Source organism: Poecilia mexicana, unplaced genomic scaffold (assembly GCF_051168715.1).
Source record: "Poecilia mexicana isolate PSO_F unplaced genomic scaffold, ASM5116871v1 scaffold_21, whole genome shotgun sequence".
Classification (NCBI taxonomy): Eukaryota; Metazoa; Chordata; class Actinopteri; order Cyprinodontiformes; family Poeciliidae; genus Poecilia; species Poecilia mexicana.
In genome coordinates, this window is record NW_028263390.1 from 9894134 (window position 1) to 9915280 (window position 21147).

At 41.9% G+C, this 21147-nt stretch overlaps 1 protein-coding gene across 4 annotated transcripts; it reads left to right on the plus strand.

Moving 5' to 3' along the window:
- The first annotated feature begins 1135 nt into the window (after positions 1–1135).
- On the plus strand, positions 1136–20825 carry coq8aa (coenzyme Q8A, genome duplicate a). Of its 4 annotated transcripts, none has more exons than XM_014985790.2 (17): positions 1136–1283; positions 6431–6531; positions 7704–7786; positions 7876–8120; positions 8211–8394; positions 8510–8576; positions 12051–12125; positions 13234–13362; positions 14473–14558; positions 16083–16223; positions 16499–16580; positions 16907–17000; positions 17863–18004; positions 18162–18269; positions 18908–18973; positions 19084–19170; positions 19269–20825. In XM_014985790.2, exons 2-17 carry the CDS (start codon positions 6438–6440, stop codon positions 19557–19559), a joined length of 1974 nt encoding a protein of 657 aa, XP_014841276.2. In that variant the 5' UTR covers positions 1136–1283; positions 6431–6437; the 3' UTR covers positions 19560–20825. The 4 variants fall into 4 exon arrangements, with proteins under 4 accessions (XP_014841276.2, XP_014841275.2, XP_014841277.2 ...); XM_014985789.2 differs by having other exon boundaries at positions 1140–1627; XM_014985791.2 differs by lacking the exon at positions 1136–1283 and adding an exon at positions 1672–2066.
- Positions 20826–21147: the final 322 nt, after the last annotated feature.

Sequence of the window (21147 nt, forward strand, 5' to 3'; positions counted from 1 at the left end):
GCTTTTTTATTTCTAGTAATTTTTCACAAAATGTATGAGTACATTTTGTACGCTACAGAGTTCTACAGAAGACATGCTAACTTAAGAGGATGCAGAAATGTATTTTTACTTGGAGACATAGGTGACAAATCATCACGTTTATGAAGCATAACAAAAAAACTGTAGGTTAGTGGCGCCCTCTACTGTCAATACACTGACAGTGACAGGCTTTCTGAAAAGCTGTCAGCTTATGTTAGTTCATAAAGTATTTTTATGAAGTGTTGAGATGAGTAATCACAAACGTGCTCAATTCGCAATTTAATTTAATAGCATATTTTATTCAATTACAACTTTTATTTTTGTTACACATTTTTCTATAAGTTTTATTTCAAATCCTTGACTAATATAATCAGAAAAGAAGTCAATCTCGGTGTTTATCGTTGTGTTGTGCATTAACATTTCCTTATAGTAGGATGACAGAAGACTATAGAAAATATGTTTCATAAATCACCTGACCTAAATAGAAATTAAAAGGGTGTGAACATGCGACCATTTTATAAAGTTGCACAGAATTGCAATTCATTACACTTTATTCTTTGATTCGTAAGAATATAAAGACTACTTTCTTTATAATAATAAAGAAAGTAGTGTAAAAGACAAAATATATTTGGTTCAAGCTTTAGAGTTTGGATTATTTTCCAGAGAAACAACTTACATTTATCTCACACTCTTTAAAAATCCCCTTCCTAAAATTCTTCAGGACTGTATATGCCCATAGCTACAATCCTGCGCACTTTTTTTATTACCCATCTTTCAAAGACGAGACTTTACAGACGTATGAAACGTCAAACTCTGCGCACCGCCAAGTTAAGCGGAAAAACAAGAGTCCACGTCACCGCGCTGTCGTCTTACCACCAGCAGATGGCACCAAAAAACCAGTTAGTCAGAAATGTGAGTAATAAGTTATTTTGCTGCTTTTGTGTTGCTTTCTGCTGGCACAACACTTGGACATATGTATATTTTGAGTGTAAATCTGTATGCCTGTGAAGGTCATTCACCTGACATGCCATTGACAGCCGCCAGAGCTTATCTGCACTGCTTTCCTTCAGGAACAACATGGGGCCTCCCGGATAGAACTCCCTCGACTGTAAACAAACTATCAAGAGCCAATGAGAAAGAGTGGGCGGGGCTTAATAGAGGAAAAAATACAACCAGAGCCCTGCAAAACCGAGGTTATACCGTGTAGATGCATAGCAATGACTTCAGGAATAAGAACCGAGGGGACGGGAAAGTAAACTGTTCAGGTGAGCCGTGTGAAAGGTTGCTTTTGATCGCAAGATAAAGGTTGCGCCAATAAGTGGCCCTGGCTGCTACATGAAGTTGGGAAACAGGGTTTGACCTCGTGTTGACAGACAGCCTGGATTAAACGCTGCCTGCAGGAGGAGCAGCGGGAGGAGAAGGAGAAGAAGAGGAATCAATTCTTACAAACAGTTTCAATCAAAAATAATAATAACAACAACATCCTCTCCATATCTCAACTGTGCAACCGCAAAAGGGGAGTGTTTACTCTGAGACGCTTGCCACTGTTGACCTCTAATAGACTTGGAAGGAACCAGCAGCAGAGACTCTGCAGGACAGCTGCTGGCTGGTGAGTTCCTCAAACCCAAACATTGATTTTCGTGCATCGACGCGTGGGAGCAAAACAACGCACCGATAACCCAGTTAATGCTGAAACAGTCGTATTTTTTTCCGCAGCTTCAGCCTGAAACGGGTTACGTTGCAAATTCTTGGTCAGCGTGCTGACGTCCCTGGCATATGGCGGCGGGTCTATGGCCGCCTTCACTAATGCTAAACTTAGCGAGCTGCTCATACAAACTTTGCCCAGGCTGCCGAATCACAGAAACCACACGGCTACGGACGCTTTAAGACGCTCAAAATGGTAGCGTGAACTCGGGAGTTCATACTTGCAAACGGCTCGTGAGTTTTCGTCAAGTCTCGTGGCTCCACGGAAGCCGTCGGTCGCAGATTTTAAAAGGAGGCCACTGTGGTCGCTTTTTGAAGAATATAGCGGAGTGACCCTTTAAAAGGTGAAGTGAAACTGCTGCAATAACTCTCAAGTTGAGGATTGCGTTAAAGTGTTTCTGAAAGGATGTTATGGCATAACGTCGAGTAGCTAGATAGTAAAAACTATAAATGTTTACGTTTTTTTTTTAAAGCGAGACTGGTGTATTTATGAGTTTATTTTTAATTATTACAGCGGACAATTTAATATAATCGTTTTAGAGGTTGTTATGATCGGTTTTTCCAAGCTTTTAGAAAGACTCATTCATTTTACTAGGATGTTTTATTGTTTACTCATTGTCTTACTCTCTTGATTTATTGTGCGATCGTATATAATTTACTAAATTTATTTTCTTTTAAGGTACTTTGAGTCTGTGATTGCAGTATTAAATGTGCTATATCAATAAGGGTGCCTCTGTCTGAGGGCTATTCTAGTTTTTTGTTTTGTTTTTTAAACTTCACTTAATCATCTCAATGAATCTGATCTGAAACATTTTACACAGAAATGAGATTCTTTAACATCACTTTTGAGATTTATAAAAGCCTTCTCTGCAGGGACCCCTTCCCCCCAGCATTTTCAATGTATGATTCTTCAAAACACAGGTTTGGTATTTTTATTTCTGAAAAAAAAAAGTTTGAATCCTTAGTTTTCTCCAAAATTAGGCTAAGCAACTTTGTTTATCCATAATAGTCTGGGTGCAAAATGAGGGGTTCATTCGGAGCAACAAACATGCAAAAAAGTCACAGAGATAAACAAAACGTTTACATTGATGTTCTTCTGTAATTGCCTCCGAAATCACTTGATATTGTTAGGACCAATCTTAACAAACCTATGTTAAGAGAACAATTAACATCTTGCTTCATTAGTTTGGGTTAACTGTCCCGTTTAAAAGCCCATATTAACCTAAAAAAAAACATTATTGAAATCAGTAAGAAGAACTAGAGATTCTGTATCACATCTCTAGTTCAATCCGGAATCCAACTCATTCGCCGAGATCTAATACGTAGAGGGTGAATGAGAAACATTGTGATGACTATAAAGACATTTTGAGTAATCCAAGAGCAATATTAAACAATAATTTTTCAATTTTATGTCTTCCTAATGTTGCACAGTTCTCTCTTGATTCCAACAGAGTATACACGGCAAGACTATCCACTCACTCGTTAAAGCATAGACGATTTGTATTCTATTCAAAAACTGTAAAAATAAATAACATGACATTGACAATTACAAATTTCACCAGCGTGGTGTAGCCGTTACAAACCATTTGTAACAAACATTGACTTAGTCATTTACTAGCATGGAACTGAGACCAAACTCCAGCTTCGTCATCTTTCAGGGAACATGATCTAATTCAGCTTTCCCCAGTAAGAAGTGGTGATGCCACCGCAGTGGCGCTTCGCCACTTCACAGCAACGGGAATCGGTTTCCCACTTTTGGCTCAGGCTCAGTGGTCAAGGGCGGCGATGATTTACTGTCGGGGCTCCATGAGGTGCAGCTAACAGCATTCAGACAGTGACTCAAGCTGCTCAGCTATTCCCATATCGTCCCGTGGAGCAAACAACAGCTGAGGATTACATGTGTGTTCTTGTGCAGAGAAAATACGGCACACAATACGTCGCATCAGCACAGAGTGTGAGCTTTAAGAATAGCCTCTGTGTTTTTCCTCTCCCTCGCTACAGTGTTGGGTAAAAAAGCATTTCCTCAATCAATCCGTTTACCCACAGCTGATGTGTTTCTAAGGTGTTTAAATGAACGGTTTTATTAAGCTCTTAAAAAGTTGTTTGCTTTTCGTTTCGCAAAGTCTGACAAGTTGATTGCCTGTGTTATCTTTGAGATCGATAACAATTATAGGTTTATTATTAACGTGGCTGCATTGGATGTAATAATACTTTAACGATTGAGTGAAAGTAGCATGATTTCGTGGAATCTTTATAATTCAGTTGTAAGTTAATTAAAGAACATGATCAAATAGTTTTTATTTCAAACAAAAAGCTACAATTTGTACTATTGTTGCTATAAAAAATATATAATTTTATTTCTCTGATAAATAGACAAAAAAAAAAAACTGCTGAGCTAACACCAGCTAAATTTAAGTGGTAGTTTTCAAGCTGTTTTCTTCAGATCAATAAACCTTTTTTATTAGAAAATCTATTTTTTCATTAAAAATAGATTTAAAACTTACACTGCGCAAACAGCAAGTTGATATTGGCTAACTAGTGAGTGAGTGTATCTGTAGCCACTCTGCAGTCGGCTGCTTAGCAGACGCTGCTTATAATTTTACAAATGTATTGCTATAATAGGAATAAGGTATTTTTTTGTTTTTGTTCTATGTGTTGCTCTTTTATGGGACTGAAGAGAGGACAAAAAACTCAAAATGATAATAATAATAATAATAAAACTGCAAGGATGAAGTTACTGCTACCACTTTCCTAATGGGTCGACTTTGATCCCATGACCACATGCATGCCTGTTGCCCTGACAACGCACCCTTCCTGCCTGTTTTCTGTTTTTTCCCTCCACAGGGCAGATCCTTCTAGTCCTGGCCAGGCTAAAAAGCCTAAAATGCTGAACTTGTTGCAATCTCATGTTTGTTGTCTAATGCTAATTTTTATTTGTATTTTTTACTATTCTTTACTGCTTCATATCATCGTTTATAAGCATGGGAAAACTATGAAAGCCTTCTTTGATTGAAACGCACAGCAAGCAACAGGTGGGGGAGGGGCATCGCTGCCTCACTCTGCAGTGTGACCAGAAAGTGGTCACTCTTGGCACTTAATGGATTTTCCTGGAAATAACTACCAACCATAAAAACAGGACGTTTGAAAAAAAAAAATAAAAAATTCTTTTGTTATATATATTTTTTTTGCTATCATATTTGGAACCTTGATGCTGGCAACTATGAAAACAATGTATTATTATGATGAGGTGAGAGGGAAAATACCAACATGATCAAAGTTTTCTCTTTTCGCATGGAGCATAGAGGAACACAGCACTGCCCCTCCCCCCCCTTCCCACCGTCTCCTGTTGCCCACTGCCAATCAGCTGACTGAAAGAACATTGGTATGTTTACTTGCTTTACAAAAGACAAATTCATCTGTTTCTGAGCAAACTTTCTGCAGTGGCAAAATGGACTAAAAGAGAGGCACCATTCACTCTTAGTAAGGCAACTATACAATTAGCAATCGCTTAATTTGTGAATCTAATTTCAGCCTTTATTTACTACCATTTTTGGTGATATTTGCAAAACAAACAAGAAAAAAAAAACATACAACCCCATAATAACTCATGTTATTAGTCAGCTTTTTATTTGTGAATGAACAGATTTGTTCCCTGAAAATGACGGTTCACTGCTTTTACCTCCCGGTCCTGTAGAACCAAAACAAAAGCCGCGGCCTCTTGCCGTGATCAAAAGTCCAACTAATACACGTTAAACAATACTACTCTGATAAGATAGATGATTAAGTTTGTTTTTTTTTTTTTTTCTTTTTCTCCACCCATGTTCACATGAGTTGTAAAGTATACACAGAACAGGCCTGAAGCAGGGAGATGACCTAATTACCGACTGCCAGTGTATGTATAGCGCTTCACGCATGCTCACATTTTGCTAAGACTCAGCAGCATGAGCTGTTTCCACTCGGCCTCGGCTGTGTTGTGTCGAAGCGCATTGTCGCACCGTCGGTGGATCACCTGTGTGTCAAAACAGCAGTAGAATGTTGCGACACACTCAGGAATGCAGATGAAAGCGCTGCTGTTTAGATAAGACTCACTTTGTGGCCTGAATTAACCCCGATCTGTTTTGCTTAGTGGTAGGGCTTTGAGATGAAGGTTAATAGAAAGCAGTCTCACAAGCTTGTCAGTTGTATATATATTTTTAAAAAAAACACCTCAGAGAGCGGTACAGTGCGGCTTCAGGCCTTGAACATAAACCAAACACATGCACCTACAGTGACTGGTGTCCTGAAATAGCTGCAGCGTTTGTTTTGCACTCCTCCCTTTTCGTTTCCAGTGACATTTTCAGATTCGGTCTTGGACTGCATATTCACAGCTCACCCGAGCAAGAGTCGCCTTTCCCAATCTGTGTGTGTGTGTGTGTGTTCTCATCCAAGCAGGGGACAGAGTGGAGGTCGTGTATTTTTAGGTGACGATTTAAAGTCAGAACAGCTGTGTATGTTTGTTGGCGAGCTCACTTATTGGCAGGAACGAGAGTGTTGACAAGTTTTATTCCTTTCCATTTGCTTCCTAGTCCATCTTCAGGTCTTTGTTTCTGTGGACGGGGTTACATATCTGAATGTGTGTTTTTCTTTTTTGTTTTTATTTGTATTAATTTATTATATTCCCCTGAATGTATAAGGTAGCGTTAATCTCTGTTGTTCTTTCTGTGTCCAGCACCATCATGGCGGGTGATATGATGTTGCTTATGCGAGGCTTGGCCAAGTTGAGCCAGGCTGTGGTGGAGACCCAGAGCAACGCCGTGCGCAATGGGACCGGTATGTACACTGTGTAACGGCTTTCTAACACCTTTCCCACATTTCTTTTTATTTGCAAGTTATTTAGCAGCATGTGGACCTGGAACCAAATATTAGATGTTTAACGATGTGGGGAATTGAGATGCTACTTAGCTAGCCATGTTGGTTAGCTGACTGTGACTGTGGGGGCAAAAAAGCTCCAGTTTTAGTTCGATTGGCCAGAGATCATCTGCGAATTGTGGTTTTCAGGTTTTCTCACAGATTCACAGCTGGATTTTAGGTCTGGACTTTGACTGGGACATTTCTAACGCAATGTAAATACGCTTTGATCTAAACCATTGAAATTGTGACATTGGATTTATGGTCCTGCTGGTTCACCTTTAACCCAGCCTCCGTTATTTCTCCCCATCCACCGTCTCTTCTAGATAAAAAATATCCCTTCAGCATTATGCTGCCATCACCAATTTTCTCCTGGAAAACATTTGCATTGCCATTACCGTATTGTTTTCCTCTTCATTTATGCGCTACTTTTTGATTACATAGAAGTTTGTTATTCTTAATATGATAATCTGTGGGGGAAAAAAATCTCTTTTGCAAGTACCTTAGCAGTGGGTTCTTCTTTTGTCTATACTGATTTCTGTACTTAAAAACAAACAAAAAATCCAACACGTATTTATTGGCAGTATTAGTTGGAGGCGTTGGGTAAATGGAAGGGAAAGACTACAGCTTTGAAAGTCCCCTAGCAACATAAGCTCATAACAGCGGCACTAGTAAGATGTCTCGGGGTCACGCAGGGCGTCGTAACCCAAAGCTTTGTACAAAATTATGTTTAAAATTCATGTAGTTAATGTTTTTTGATGTTTGAAAAGATCCCTCTTTGTGTTGCAGCAGTAAAAATCTGTGTCTTGTGCTACGCTTAACATATGGCTTGGATGATGTATAAAATATGCACGGTGTCAGATCAGCTTTCACAGCATCTGTGCTTGATTTGGTGGACAGTTGTTCCATTGCCAAAATGTGTCTCCTGCTGTTTTGCACCTGGAGCTCAGGCAAGTCAACAAACCGCACGAGTCAAGAATATTGGATTGGCAAAAGGGAAAAATTCAACTTTCATATCAGACCAAACTATAAGCAACTTAGGATAAATACGCATCTTTAAATTCCTAATGACATTTTTTTTTTTTTTTACTCAGGAGCTGCAGGCGTCGGTGCCGCTGTCCAGAGCGTCCAATCAGCCGCAGAGCAAGGCCTGTCTGTAGCCATGTCGAAAATACAGGCGAGTTTCCGTTTAATCGGTTAGTCTGCGGCAGAGCGGCGTCTCGCTAGTTGATTTGTAACCCGAGTACGTCTTCCTTTGGTTTCCAGGAGCTGTCTGGTCAGCAGCAAAGCACCTCTGAGTCGGAGTTTGATTTTCCTCAGGATGAGACGCCGTTCGCATCGTCGGAGTTCAGGGAAGAACACGCGGACTTTACAGCTGATCACACAGAGACGGGTACTGACGGGTCGGCAGGGACCAGCAACACGAGCGGGAAAAAGTCAATGTTTGAGGGATACAAAGATCCAAGCGGCCAGTTCAGTGGTCACACAAGATCCTACCACCAAGACGCTAGGTCTGTTTCTGTTAACAGCTTATATTTTTAAGTGACATTTCTGTCGGATTGTGTATTTAACGGTAATAATATGTCTTTCGTGTTTTACAGGCATTTCCTTGGACATCAGCGGTACAACCACAGCCTGAGCAGGCACGTGCTGCAGGGGGTTAATTATCCACACCAGTTCAGGAGCTACCACCAGGACCAGTCCTCAGTGGGAGGACTGACAGCTGAGGACATTGAGAAAACCAGCCAGAGCAAGAGGGCTGACTCGAAGCCGCACAAACAGATGGTAATTCCTGTTCCCATAACAACAGCTGGCGCTCGTACTCCTGGCAAACATCAGCTTTGCGCTCCCGGTTTAACAACGTGATGCGAAGGTTTCGTCACTTTTGTGTCGTCCGCAGCTGAGCGAACGAGCCAGAGAGAGGAAGGTGCCTGTGACCCGGCTCGGCAGATTGGCCAACTTTGGAGGTACAACCAGATTACTGCGTCTGAGTCTGCGGGTGACTCATCGGCTGTTGGTCTGACTACATCTGCGGTCATGGGTGCCCTCCTGCGAGTGTGCACGTACATCAGCAGCAGACTGTAACCATGGCAAAAAACAACTCAATAAGTGAGCTAGATTACATTACTGCTAGAGTCCTTTCTGGGTTCACAGCTGCAACAAATATCCTTACAACCACAATTATTAGATCATGTTTATGAAAGAATAAATAAAAACTATTATCAGCGGACTCCTTTGAGGGGTCATAACCCTGACTAAATGGTTCACACATCTGGTATTGAAGCAGAAATTTAGAACAAAAATGAACACACTCAATCTAATCGATTTTCATTTTCAAAGCAACAATTATTCCTAATCAAACAGGAAATAATATAACATACTGGTAATTACAGGTATATTGGCATCTACTCTGTATATTAGCTTAACATTCAGCAGTCAGGACACTTAATTTAAATTTTTCAGTAAAGAACATAAAATCTTTTTGATGTCTTCCACGGATCTTTAACCGCAAGTCCACGGAGCCTCGAAACAAACGGCCAAATTACCGACTCTGCATGTCTCCTGTTTGTTCTGCGGACTCCCGCTGACGGTCCAGTTATTAGGACGAGGCGTGCTGAAGCAGAGACGCGTGTAAAAGTTGCGGTTAACAGGCCCTCGAGGGCTGGAGTTGGAGATATCCGTTTATGAGAACGACAAGCAGATATTAACTGGTTGATTACTGAGGCGATACTGGCTGCAATAACAAATGCGCTGTTGGGAGCTCGCCAGATGTAGTTTTGAAATGCCCTTACCGAAAGAAGAGTAGCCGGTAGATTAATTTTAGTTGCCGCGTCACGACTGTTCATGTTGAAATATTTTCAAATGTCAGACTTTGCCTTTCTTGTATTCCTTGGATCCTTCTGTCTTTACTCCCTCGTGCCCCGTTTCTCCTTTTTCCTTATTTCCTTCCTTCCTGATACCGATAACTGGGTCATGGCTACTAGACCCGATAGGACGGGGTCCTCTTTGTCTCGAACAGGCGGTGTTAAACGCTGGTCAAGCTTCACCGGAGTAATTTTATTACTTGAGTTGGTCTTTCACTCCTTTAAGATTGGGCCGCTTGCTTCACAATCATTACGTGACGGAGTCACAGTGTTACAAGATCAGTAACGGAACATTACAGACTTTTTATCTTCTAGTCTAAAACGCTCCTGTAATGACAGTTCTTAACCTCATCGCCTCCGGGGTAAATGCTGCGAATGTTACAGAGAATCCTCAACACCCTGTAGTTTATCTATCTCAGACTAGTCACAGACGAATGGGGAAAATCTCAGATTACAGCGCATCCAGTCTGTAGCTTGTGGCTTAATTTAAGATGCTGTATACACGACAATCTGTCGTCAACTTTAAACCGGAACTTTGAAAGCGACTACACGGCGAACAAAAGTTAAACCCAGAGCGGTCTGGGATAAATTGGGAGAGGACGCGGCCGACACAAACACGGGCGTCAGAATTTAGCTGCAGCTCGTTTCCAGTCCAGCGGGACCCACTGGGGCCGCAACGCCATGCGGCGGGTAGCTGATTGAGCATGTCGACGGTCGTGACACTTAGAAGGTGTTGAAAAGTGTGGGCAGAGCAGGTTTAGCAACGTGGCCTCTGCTCGTCCTTCGCTCTCCAGTAACGGTCGGTAAGAAACGTCAACAGGTTCATTGCCTTTCACACAGCCGTGTGTGGAAAATGTACACATTTTAGTACGGGGAGAAGGAAAAACAAAAACAGCATCAAGGTTTATAGTCATGACTCGGTTGGCTTCTTTCCCTGGCTACAACCTAGCTCCGATGTCTTCTTGCCGTTGCCGTGATTCTCACTGACGTCAAAGATTTTGCTGAGGGTTTTGAGGACTTTTTGAGTGAGAAAATCATCTTACATATCTAAAAAAATAAAAATAAAAAAATATATAGAATTATGGAATTGTTGGGTAAGTCATCATCTTACATATCTAAAAAAATAAAAATAAAAAAATATATAGAATTATGGAATTGTTGGGTAAGTCTAAGACAAAAGTTGCAGCATGTCTCCAGATTAATTTTGAGTGCACAAGTGAAGATTTGTATGGTTCTTTAGCCAGTGATAAGAAGGAAATTGGACTACATGATGTCTGAGTTCAGTGGCTTGGAAACCTAGCAAACAGGTACCCCAACTGGGGTATAAAAGTTTGCTGTGTGTGTGCTCAGATCTGTGATCTTTGTGAAAAAGATAGACTGGGTGATTTCAATGCTGATACTCTGACACGGATGTTTATTTCCAAGTGTCACCAAATTAGCCTACACTGATTAATAAAAAAAAGACCCACATATGAAGTTATTTAGTTTACAGAGAACTCATTTGAAATACAGTCATTAAAATAAAACCCGCCCATATTCTTCCTTGATAAACCTTTTGCTCATTAGGAGCTGTTTGGTTATCTGCAGCGTTGGCAGGAGCTGTGCTTATTCCTTCCTTTAATAATGCAAATAAATATTGCAATAACTGCATGTGCTTTTATGGTACGACTTAAAATTGTTATTTAAGGTGTTTTAAATGTTACTGTCTAACATATGTTTTATAAATAGCAGCCATCTTTAAATAACTATAGATGTATTCATTTCATACCAGCTGTATTCGAAATTGTCATGTGTAAATAATAGTTAATTGACGGCGTTTGGCAGAGCACATACACAGAGCTGCATTTTTGTAAACACATTGCTGCTCCGTCGGATCAGATGATGGACAGACGCTTGTGCTCGAGTTGGAAAAGTGCCTGTCAGACAGGGATGAGGACATACTGACCTTAGAGAGATGTATTCATACTCGCCTCTAATTGCACGATTAGGAGTCCGTCTTTTGTTTTGCCTCTAACATCAGCATTAAAAGAACAGCGTTATGCTGGATTCACGTATTCAGACTCCGTACATTTAGGCTGTGATTACTGCTGAGGACATCGGGCTGCATGTCGGGCGGTAAAGATGCACAGCGTCCTCCTTTTTTTATTTATTTATTTTTTATCCACGCTCAGCGACACGGCTCAGATTTGTTGTCGATTACGTAATGCGAGGTTACGTAAGGTGAAAGCTCGACATGGAGGAACTTGTTCACAAACAGTCCTCTGCTTTGTGTTTTTACTATCAACAGATAGGTTCCTCAAAGGAAGCGGCTCGGTTTGCATTGCTCTGCTCCACGGCGGAGCTTTCATTGGCCAGAGTTAAGCGCCGCACTTTTGCACACAGAGAAACGCTCCATGTTTACATGCTTGCAGGTTGACTGAAAGGCTCTTTCAGGTCACTGCATGGCGGCGTGTTTTTTTTAGTGTCCCTGCTGCTTTGAGTGTAATCTGTACCTATGTGTAAAAATGCATTGATGTTTTATTTCTTTATAAATGAATTTAATGGAATATCTGTGTGTGCGTCTCTGTTTCTGCACAGGTTTAGCTGTGGGTTTAGGTATTGGAGCCCTGGCAGAAGTCGCAAAGAAGAGCATCGGAATGAACGGAGCTGCAGGTAAAGTGAACACGTCGAAGTTATTATTCTGGTGTGAATATTAATGTTTTGAGTGTCTGTATTAAGACATGCATCGCATGTTATGCGTTCTTCTCCACTCGAGATGAAAACATCTCGTCTTCTCTCATGCACGTCGTCACATGTTACGCATATTTCAAAAACCGCCTCCCCGATGAGCTCGCCTCTTAAGCAAGCGCTGCCTCTCTGTTCCAATGACCTACTAATCCTAAGCTGTAACAGAGCTGCCAGGCGTAAATCCCAGGCTTTTGTGCTTCTGCTGGCCGGTATTTTTATCTACATTTATTCTCTAATCCCAGCGAGAACGCGCCGAACGATGGGTAAATCTTTGCCAAAGCCTCCTGAGGTGTCTACCTGACGGCCCACTGACATAAACACACACAATCACTCCCCCGCCTCAGCGCGTTTTTGTAAACGACGCCCGGCGGACTGTCGTCCCCACATGTTTACAACTACAGCGGGTCGTGTTCTGTTCTGGACGAGGTTGGGAGCCAGAAAGCTGCACCTTTTTAAAATATCTGTAATGTTTGGTTGGGTTCACACTTTTTTTTTTTTTTTCCCAAACTCAGGACATTCCTTGTTTACTTTTACAGAAATATGAGAGAATCCAGCTTGTCAGGCTTATTTTGTCTGTGGCCAAACCAAGTTGTCAGACCGTTCAGAGCTTTTGCGTCATTTTGCAACGTTTTTGCCCGGGTGTTCACCGTGTCTGCTACATAGTTTTGTGGAAAACTGGAAACAGAACTGTGAGATGTTCGAGGGTTAAAGATATTGTCTTATAAGACAACTCTGCTATAAACATCCCCCACTGATTTCTCCTTCACCCCTCAGCTGCGTCTCTTGATCTTCATGATGCTGTTTGTTCACTGTTGTTCTCTAACAAAATCCGAGACAGTCATAGAACAGAAAACACGTTTAATCGCTCCTAAACGTAGCGGAAAAAAAGTTACACTTGGTGAATTTGACCGGTTTCATCCCATCTGTTTTTAATGAAAACCTGCCAGATGTGAATCAGAATCCTCTGCTGTTTCATTCAAGCCTACGTCTATGAAACCCAAATAAAATGTTTTTGTTTATTTTTTTTCCCCAGGTGAAAATAAGAAAGCCGTTCTGGACTCCAGCCCCTTCCTGTCCGAGGCCAACGCTGAGCGCATCGTCAGGACCTTGTGCAAAGTCAGAGGAGCCGCTCTCAAACTTGGACAAGCTCTAAGTATCCAAGGTGAGCTGCAGAACATTAAATTAATAACGTTTATTCTCGAAAACTTTATTCAAAGCCTCACGATGGTGTTTGTGATTCACAAAGTGTTTTAGAAGATGTCGACGGGGGGGATCGATGTCCTTAATGTGTTTAAAATTCATTTTCGTCAACGGGATGCATTCCTTTCGAGCTGATTGTGCAGAAGGAATGAAAACACAGATGTTTTATGGCCGTGTCTGCGTTATTTCTCCGTCGGAGCTTTTTGCACCGACACTGACCTGCATCTGGATTACAGGTTTATTTGCTTTCAAGCAATCTCCAGATAATTAAAGTACACCGCTAACCGCAGCAGACAGGCTTGCGGCGAAGTTATGAACCCAGCTCAGGTAACGGCAATAAACACCTCGTCCTGAATTTGTTTACCACCGCTGGCCTGTCCCACAGCTCGACCTTGTCCTGCTTAGCTCCCTCCTGTGGTATTCAGGTTCACCATAAACATGCTGGTCCAAACTTGGAAAGCGCAATTCAGGGAATGAGTAAACATAGCCGTACGTACTCAAGCAAAAAGGACATAATCTTCCCACTGTTTTCCTGTCAGGTTCAGACCTGGCGCACACGGATGGCAGAGCGGGGACTGCTATCTTTAAACCGGTGATTCCTAAATAATGACGGAGGCGGTCCTCGGCCTCAGATCCTGTAAATGGTGCAGATAAGCTGAGTGAATCAATAAAAATCGCTGCCCTCTGCTGACGTTTATCTGTCACAGCGGGAATGCTGCTCTTGGATCGTTCCGCCGTTGTTCCCTTTCACCACAAGTCCAAAATAGTGCTCACCTTCAGAGGTCCCAGCTGTTTCAAAGGTTAATAATAGTCGCAGTCGCTGCCAAGTAGAGCGCAGTTTTCGCCAAAACGTCTGGAGCTCCTATACCTGCGCAGTTAATCTGCTTATCAGGATTTATTTCCCCAGTAGGCATGTGAGATTTTATGTTGTTCTGCGGGCCTGTTAATATAGTTATTATAATCTTAAAAAACCTTAGGTCCAGTACTTTTTTGAAAAAATGTGTATTTTGCAAATTTTCAGTTCAGTTTCTATGTCTTGCTGAGGAACATTTTGTGTTTCTGTGTGTTTTAGACGATGCGTTCATCAATCCTCAACTCGCCAAGATCTTTGAGCGCGTCAGGCAGAGCGCCGACTTCATGCCAATCAAACAGATGACAGTAAGTGTCTCTCTCCAGCAAAAACCTTCATATTTACGGATGAATGCAAATTAGTCATACGCCCAGCTTTACGTGAAACTTAAAGATTTAGATTTAAATCAGTTTTTTCAATTTACCAACATGTTTCTAATGATTGAAAATAATATTAGCATTTGGAAGTGGTGGAACCAAGAGTCTAGACTTGAATCGGATAGAGAACTTTTATAGGGATAAAAAGATTAGGGTGATGACAAGGACCCCTTAGATCAGTGGTTTCCAAACATATTCTGCGCCCCCCCACCCCTATTGATTACAAATGGCTGTCTGGTTGAAACGACGCGTGTGACGGGAGGAGGGGGGGGGGGGGGCATTGACTTTTTCGGGGGCAAAATGAATGTACGTAGCTGAAAATAGACACCAACATCGGTAGCCTACAAGCTACTTGTTAACAAGCTTAAGGTTCTGTATTGATATTAGCTAGTCATCTTTTAGCTAACATTACCTGCATCCAACAGCTTTACTCAACACAGTCGGTTAGTTTGGAGGGAAAAACTGTGAAAAGTTCTTTGCGTTTTGCTGGTTTGCTGCCGTGATTCTAACACAAACCTACGTAGCTCCGCCCAGCAGCAGCAGGTCTCCTTCACAGGTGGAAACCCAGCGCGAGCGTCGTAGCGCTCATGTTGCGTTTAAAGGCGGCTCGGAAAAACAGGTTACAACATGTTAACAACGGATTAAACAGTTTTAACTGCTGATAAAAGTGACAGAGGACACAAATATGGGAAGTGTGGAAGCCTCTACTGTATCAAATTGACATAGGTAAATAGGTTCTAAGGTAAAAACCCATACAGTGTTCATGTTTTGTTTTGTTTTTCATCCAGACGGCTTCCCGCGCCCCCCCTGCAATGACACGGCGCCCCCCCCCCTAGGGGGCGTGCCCCACAGTTTGGGAACCTCTGCCTTAGATTAAGAATTAAAATATCAGTAGAAAGAAACTAAAAGTCGCTTTATAAGAAGGATTTTATTTCTGTAATTGATGAGACTTTTTCATTTATTATTTATTTGTATTAGTATTTGCCTTCGCTACCAGAAAAGAAACTTGATAACTTTAATTCTATTATCTGTGTTAGGTGCATGGATAATCATGAGTTTAAATATATATGATGAGATGTACATATATGACGGGCAAAGACTTGACAAATGACAGACTTATGCTACGCTATGCATACGCTTTGCCTGCGCCGGTGAAGAATTGCTCAACTCGCCATGCTAAATCCTCTTAGGTTAGCTTCTGACTGAGTTATTCATCAATCCCTAGTTCCCAAGTGGACATTTACATCCGTATGGGAACTGTGTTAAAGTGTAAAGGTCTGAGAAGAAGATTGAGGATTACTTAAAAGAAAAAAAAACAAAGTTTGTTTCTTTAATCTGGGATCTGATTGAAATTTTCAATTGCCGGATGAAGTAACTGAACTCCTACTATTCATTTAAAATCACTTAAAATGAGGGGAAAAATAGAACAAGACATTTGTTTTTCTCCATGTGCAGAAGGCGCTGAACAGCGACTTGGGTCCAAACTGGAGGGACAAGCTGGCGTCGTTCGAGGATCGTCCGTTTGCAGCCGCCTCCATCGGGCAGGTGCACCTGGCGAGGATGAAGGACGGCAGGGAGGTGGCCATGAAGATACAGGTTAGGGCGTAAACGTGTGTGTGGACACAGGACATTCCCGTGTTATTAGGACCAACAGGATTACTGGAGAGAGTGTGCGTACGCCGTCCATAATCTGATCCCTCTGATCTGTTTACAGACAGGTCAGAGTCTCTGTAGAACAAGTCCAGCTGACATGAGGGAGGACTAGTTATAGTAGAACTACAGTATATTAAAAAGATTGAGTTTAAGACATGAAATTACTGAGTTGAAATAAACGAAGCTACTTTTTTTTTTTTCTCTGTTTCTGTCCTCAGTATCCTGGTGTGGCTCAGAGCATCAACAGTGACGTCAACAACTTGATGACTGTGCTGAACATGAGCAACGCTCTGCCTGAGGGTACGCACTCACCAAACCCATCCCAACACGCAGCAACCTAAAGCCTGCTTGACCAAAAGCACGCCCGTCGCCTCCCTCTATGTTTCGCCCTCCTTTCTGTTTTATTTCATCTCCATTGGGCCTCCAAGACCTGCATTACTTTCACTTAGTCAGACATCTGCTTAACGTCTCAGAGAGCGGTTGCATGTCTGCAAGCTGGAGACTTCTTTGACTCTTTCTCCATCTTGGTTAAGGGGAAAGAAATCTAGCTGTCAACACACACTTAAAATATTTGGTAAATGTTTTTTTTCCTTCTTGAATTTGTTATTTTCTTTGCTCGTCTCTAGGTCTGTTTCCAGACCATCTGATAGATGTGATGAGGAGAGAGCTGGCCCTGGAGTGTGACTACATCAGAGAAGCTCAGTGTGCAAAAAAGTTCAGGTACTTTAGAGAAAATGTGTGATTTTTTTAAAATCTGCACAAAACCCCTTCATGTTGCCTTCTGATAGTTTTATATTTCCAAGCCTTCCTGTGTAAATTTTACAACAGCTGCTGAAGAAAATGTAATTTAATTTTATTTTTTGTGTTTTAATTATTCAATTATTGTGAAGTCATTCTACCACAGATTAATTCTCCAGTGTTTTGGATGGACAATCCTTTAGTTTTGGGGAGTTTCGCAGGTGGTTAGTCAGAAAAACAGCACCTTTGTTTTGAAATTAACAGTAGCTGCTGTGTTCAGATTGGTGCATTACCGCCACCTTGTGGTGTAATTGGAAACATGCCACAGAGTTCTTTTTTTTAAGAGTGTGAAGTTTTAATTTGATCATTTTCCATGTCTGGTTAAGTACAGAAAATTGAAAATTGAGTGTGAAAAAATGATTTTCAAACTTTATACACTTTTGTCCTCTAATGTTTGCCATAAAACTTTAGTCAGTAGAAAACAACTTACATATATCGGATGGCAGCCTATATTTAAGTCATTCTGTGTGTATTTGTTGCCCTTGCTGTGTTTTGCTTTTGGATTTTTTTTTACATCTTTTTTCTGGAGTGATTTTTTTTTTTATATATATTTAAAATAAAAAAACAAATATGAGCACAAATGGCTTTTTAGTAGACAAAATTCTCTTGTGTTTTTCTCATTGCTTTCTAAATGTTCAAATTCATTTAATCTTGTATGGGATTGCACTCAGTCACCTCGCTCAGTACGATGCTATGTAAATCGCGACATGCATATTTACAATACGCACTCCTTGCGTGCTTCGTTGGGGCTCATGGACGCTTGCATCTCCCTCCTCTGACGCAGGGAGCTGCTGAAGGACGACCCGTTCTTCTACGTGCCGGAGGTGATCGACGAGCTGAGCAGCAGCCACGTCCTGACTACTGAACTGGTTCCTGGATTTCCCCTGGACAAGGCAGAGAGCCTCTCGCAGGAGCTGAAGGACGAGGTGAGGCTAACGGTTCACCGCGACCCGTTCCGTGTTCCTCTTGATCCCGTTTCGGTAGCGCCACCGCCTGTATGCTGCGAGTAAATATAAATTTGCTGCAGTTGGCGTTAACAGTTAGCCAAACCAAGACACTGGAAGTGTTTGTTTCTTCCCTCAGATCTGCCAGAACATCTTGTTTCTGTGCCTCAGAGAGCTGTTTGAGTTCAGGTACATGCAGACCGATCCAAACTGGTCCAACTTCTTCTACGATCCAAACACGCACAGGGTGAGTCCGCTCACAGCCTAATCAAACCGGTCGGTTATAATACTGTCTGCAGAGATGATGTGCCTCGCGAAAAATATTCCCTCCCCCCCTCGAACTTTTGCCCTGTTGTGCCCGCTCCGGCCACAGGCCTCAGTGTGTTTTGATGGGCTTATTTCTGTCAGACCAAAACAAAGCATGCATGAATTTGCAGTGAAGGAAAATTATAAATCATTCTCAACATGTTTATTCAAAATAAAACTCTGAGAAGTGTGGCGGGCATGTGTATGTTTTCATTTAGCGCTTCAGTTCCTCTCTGATTAGTCATCTGGTTTCATTCTCTCGTTTGTTCTGTATTGCTGCTAACAAACCTTTACAGACTTATATTTATTATCTATAAGCATTGGGTTTTGTATTTAGGGATATCAGACGTCACACTTCTCAGAGTTTTATTTCGAAATGTTTTTTTGTTTTTGTTTTCCCTTCATACTCCTACACTACTTGTGTGCTGGTCGATCGCATAAAATGTCAGTAAAATACATGAAAGCTCGAGGTTGTTTTGCTGAGTAATAAATGCAGAAAAGTTTATTCCACAATTTGCAGATGAGATGGAGAGGAGTACGGTAAAATAAATGAATGACCGTTTCATTATGTATCGCTAGGTGGCGCTGTTGGACTTTGGTGCTACTAGGGGTTTTGATCAAAGTTTCACAGACGTCTACGTAGAGGTAAGGTCATCACTTTATAAGAGCTGAAGGGTTAGTGTGTTATTTTAGCAGGAATTCATTTAGGAGGCTAAATATTCTCTCCACATTTCTTAATCTTCCCGTGCGACCAGATTATCCGCGCCGCCGCTGAAGGCGACAGAGAGGAAGTGCTAAAGCGATCGATCGAGATGAAGTTCCTGACAGGATACGAGTCCAAGGTAATGATGGTTTTTCTTCGCCTAAAGTTTAACGTCTCCTGTTCGCCGAAGACGGCTCCGAATGCGGAGACGTACCCTCACGCTGCCTCCTTCACCAGGCGATGATAAACGCCCACGTGGACGCGGTGATGATCCTCGGCGAGGCGTTCGCGTCGTCCGAGACCTTCGACTTCGGCGCCCAGTCCACCACCGAGAGAATCCACAACCTGATCCCGGTGATGCTGAAGCACCGGCTCACCCCGCCTCCGGAGGAGACGTACTCGCTGCACCGCAAGATGGGCGGCTCCTTCCTCATCTGCTCCCGGCTCAACGCCAAGCTGCAGTGCAAGGATATGTTCCACAAGGCGTACGAGAAGTACTGGGAGGGCCGCACGCCTCCCTCTGCCTGAGCCGGTCCGGTGCGGACACGACGGACTCATCCTGGGGCCAACAGCAAAGTGCCGATCGATTGGGTGGGGGTGGGGGGTTGAGTTTAGACGAACTGCAGAGTGGAGGATGTGAGGACATTGCTTTTCCTGTTTGACGTTTCGAGGAGCTATTATACAGTTTCAAAGGAACGTCTGAAGTGGGAGCAGCAGCTTGGTGAACAAAAGGAGATGAATGTAGAAAAGTTGGAGTAATCTCTGCTATTTTTGTTCCGAGTATTTTCTCATTTTGTGTTGCTGTGTTTTCGTTTTGTCGTTCAACCTTTAGATACCATAAACTCGAAACACCTAAAAGTCAGAAAGAAAAGAAATCATGGCATTAATAAGACTTTGTTGGCTTTTCGGGTCTCACTTTTGACCAAGCTGTCTGCGTCGGAAAGAGTAGGTCATTTCGATTTATGAATATAAGGAAAACGCTGATTAAGAATAGCTTAGTGACCGTTTTGTTGTTGAAGTCGAGACGTTTCGTCAGCTTTTACGCACAAGCTCCGACTCGCGGTGTATTATTAGCTCACCGGTCATGTTTCACTCTCGGTTTATAGCTCTGTAGCTGCTTCAATTGCAATGGGACTAACGTCGATGAAAATAGTTTGTTGCATTTAAAAAAAAAAAAAAAACAAACAAAAAGAAAATTGTTTTGTTTTGAGGCATGATTTTGTTTAAACCAGCTGATAAGTTCTCAATTCTGTCCTGGCTCTGATTTTCAGCCATACTTTTCATTGTATTCCAGTTTGGTTACACGTCTAAAAACAAAATGTGTGTGTTGCTAACACAAAACGAAAGATCCCTCCTGCGGTTAGTCATGAATGTTCATGAGACGACGCGGCGGGCGGGCAGGGAGGCTCATCATCCAGTCGACGCACATCGCTCGCCCGTGGGCTCAAATCGCTTCCCACACGCCGGTGATCTTTCCACGCCTCCTCGGGTGCAGACTCCTCCGTCACCTGGCGGCCATGTGGCTGTGAAAGTTCTCGATGTTCTGATGTGTGAATGCAGTTTTAATGCTACATGGTGTGAAAATGGGGAAGAGAGAGAGAGAGAGAGAGAGAAAGAGAAAAGAGGGTAAAAAAAAAAGAAGCAAAGAGTAATGTGCCTGTCATTCTCCGCAGAGGGCTTTCAGCTTGAAAATGTCGATTTTTGTTTCTAATGACCGTTTCCAGTTTTATAATCAAAGTGCAACTGAAAGTTAGAACAATATATTGTATAAAGAGATTAAATGTTTAAGCCCTAGCCTTGTGTCTGTGTGGTATTATCAGGTAAAGCAGCTTCCACTCGGTAGAAATGCATTAAAATTTACGTCTGAAAAATCCAACCTTAAATTTTGGAATGGAAGACGATTCAAAATCAAGAAATATTTATTTTCTTTTCCTGTTTTTTTTTTTTTTTTAGTTATAGATACATGTAATATCTCCTTTCACTGTGGTTGCTACAGTCTTGAAGAGTCAAGAACACTAAGGGAAAACAAGCTAAAATGGAGAACACAATGTTTATTTCTAAATGTTCCATGTCCTGTTGTCAACATGATAATCATTCCACACAGTTGGATTCATCT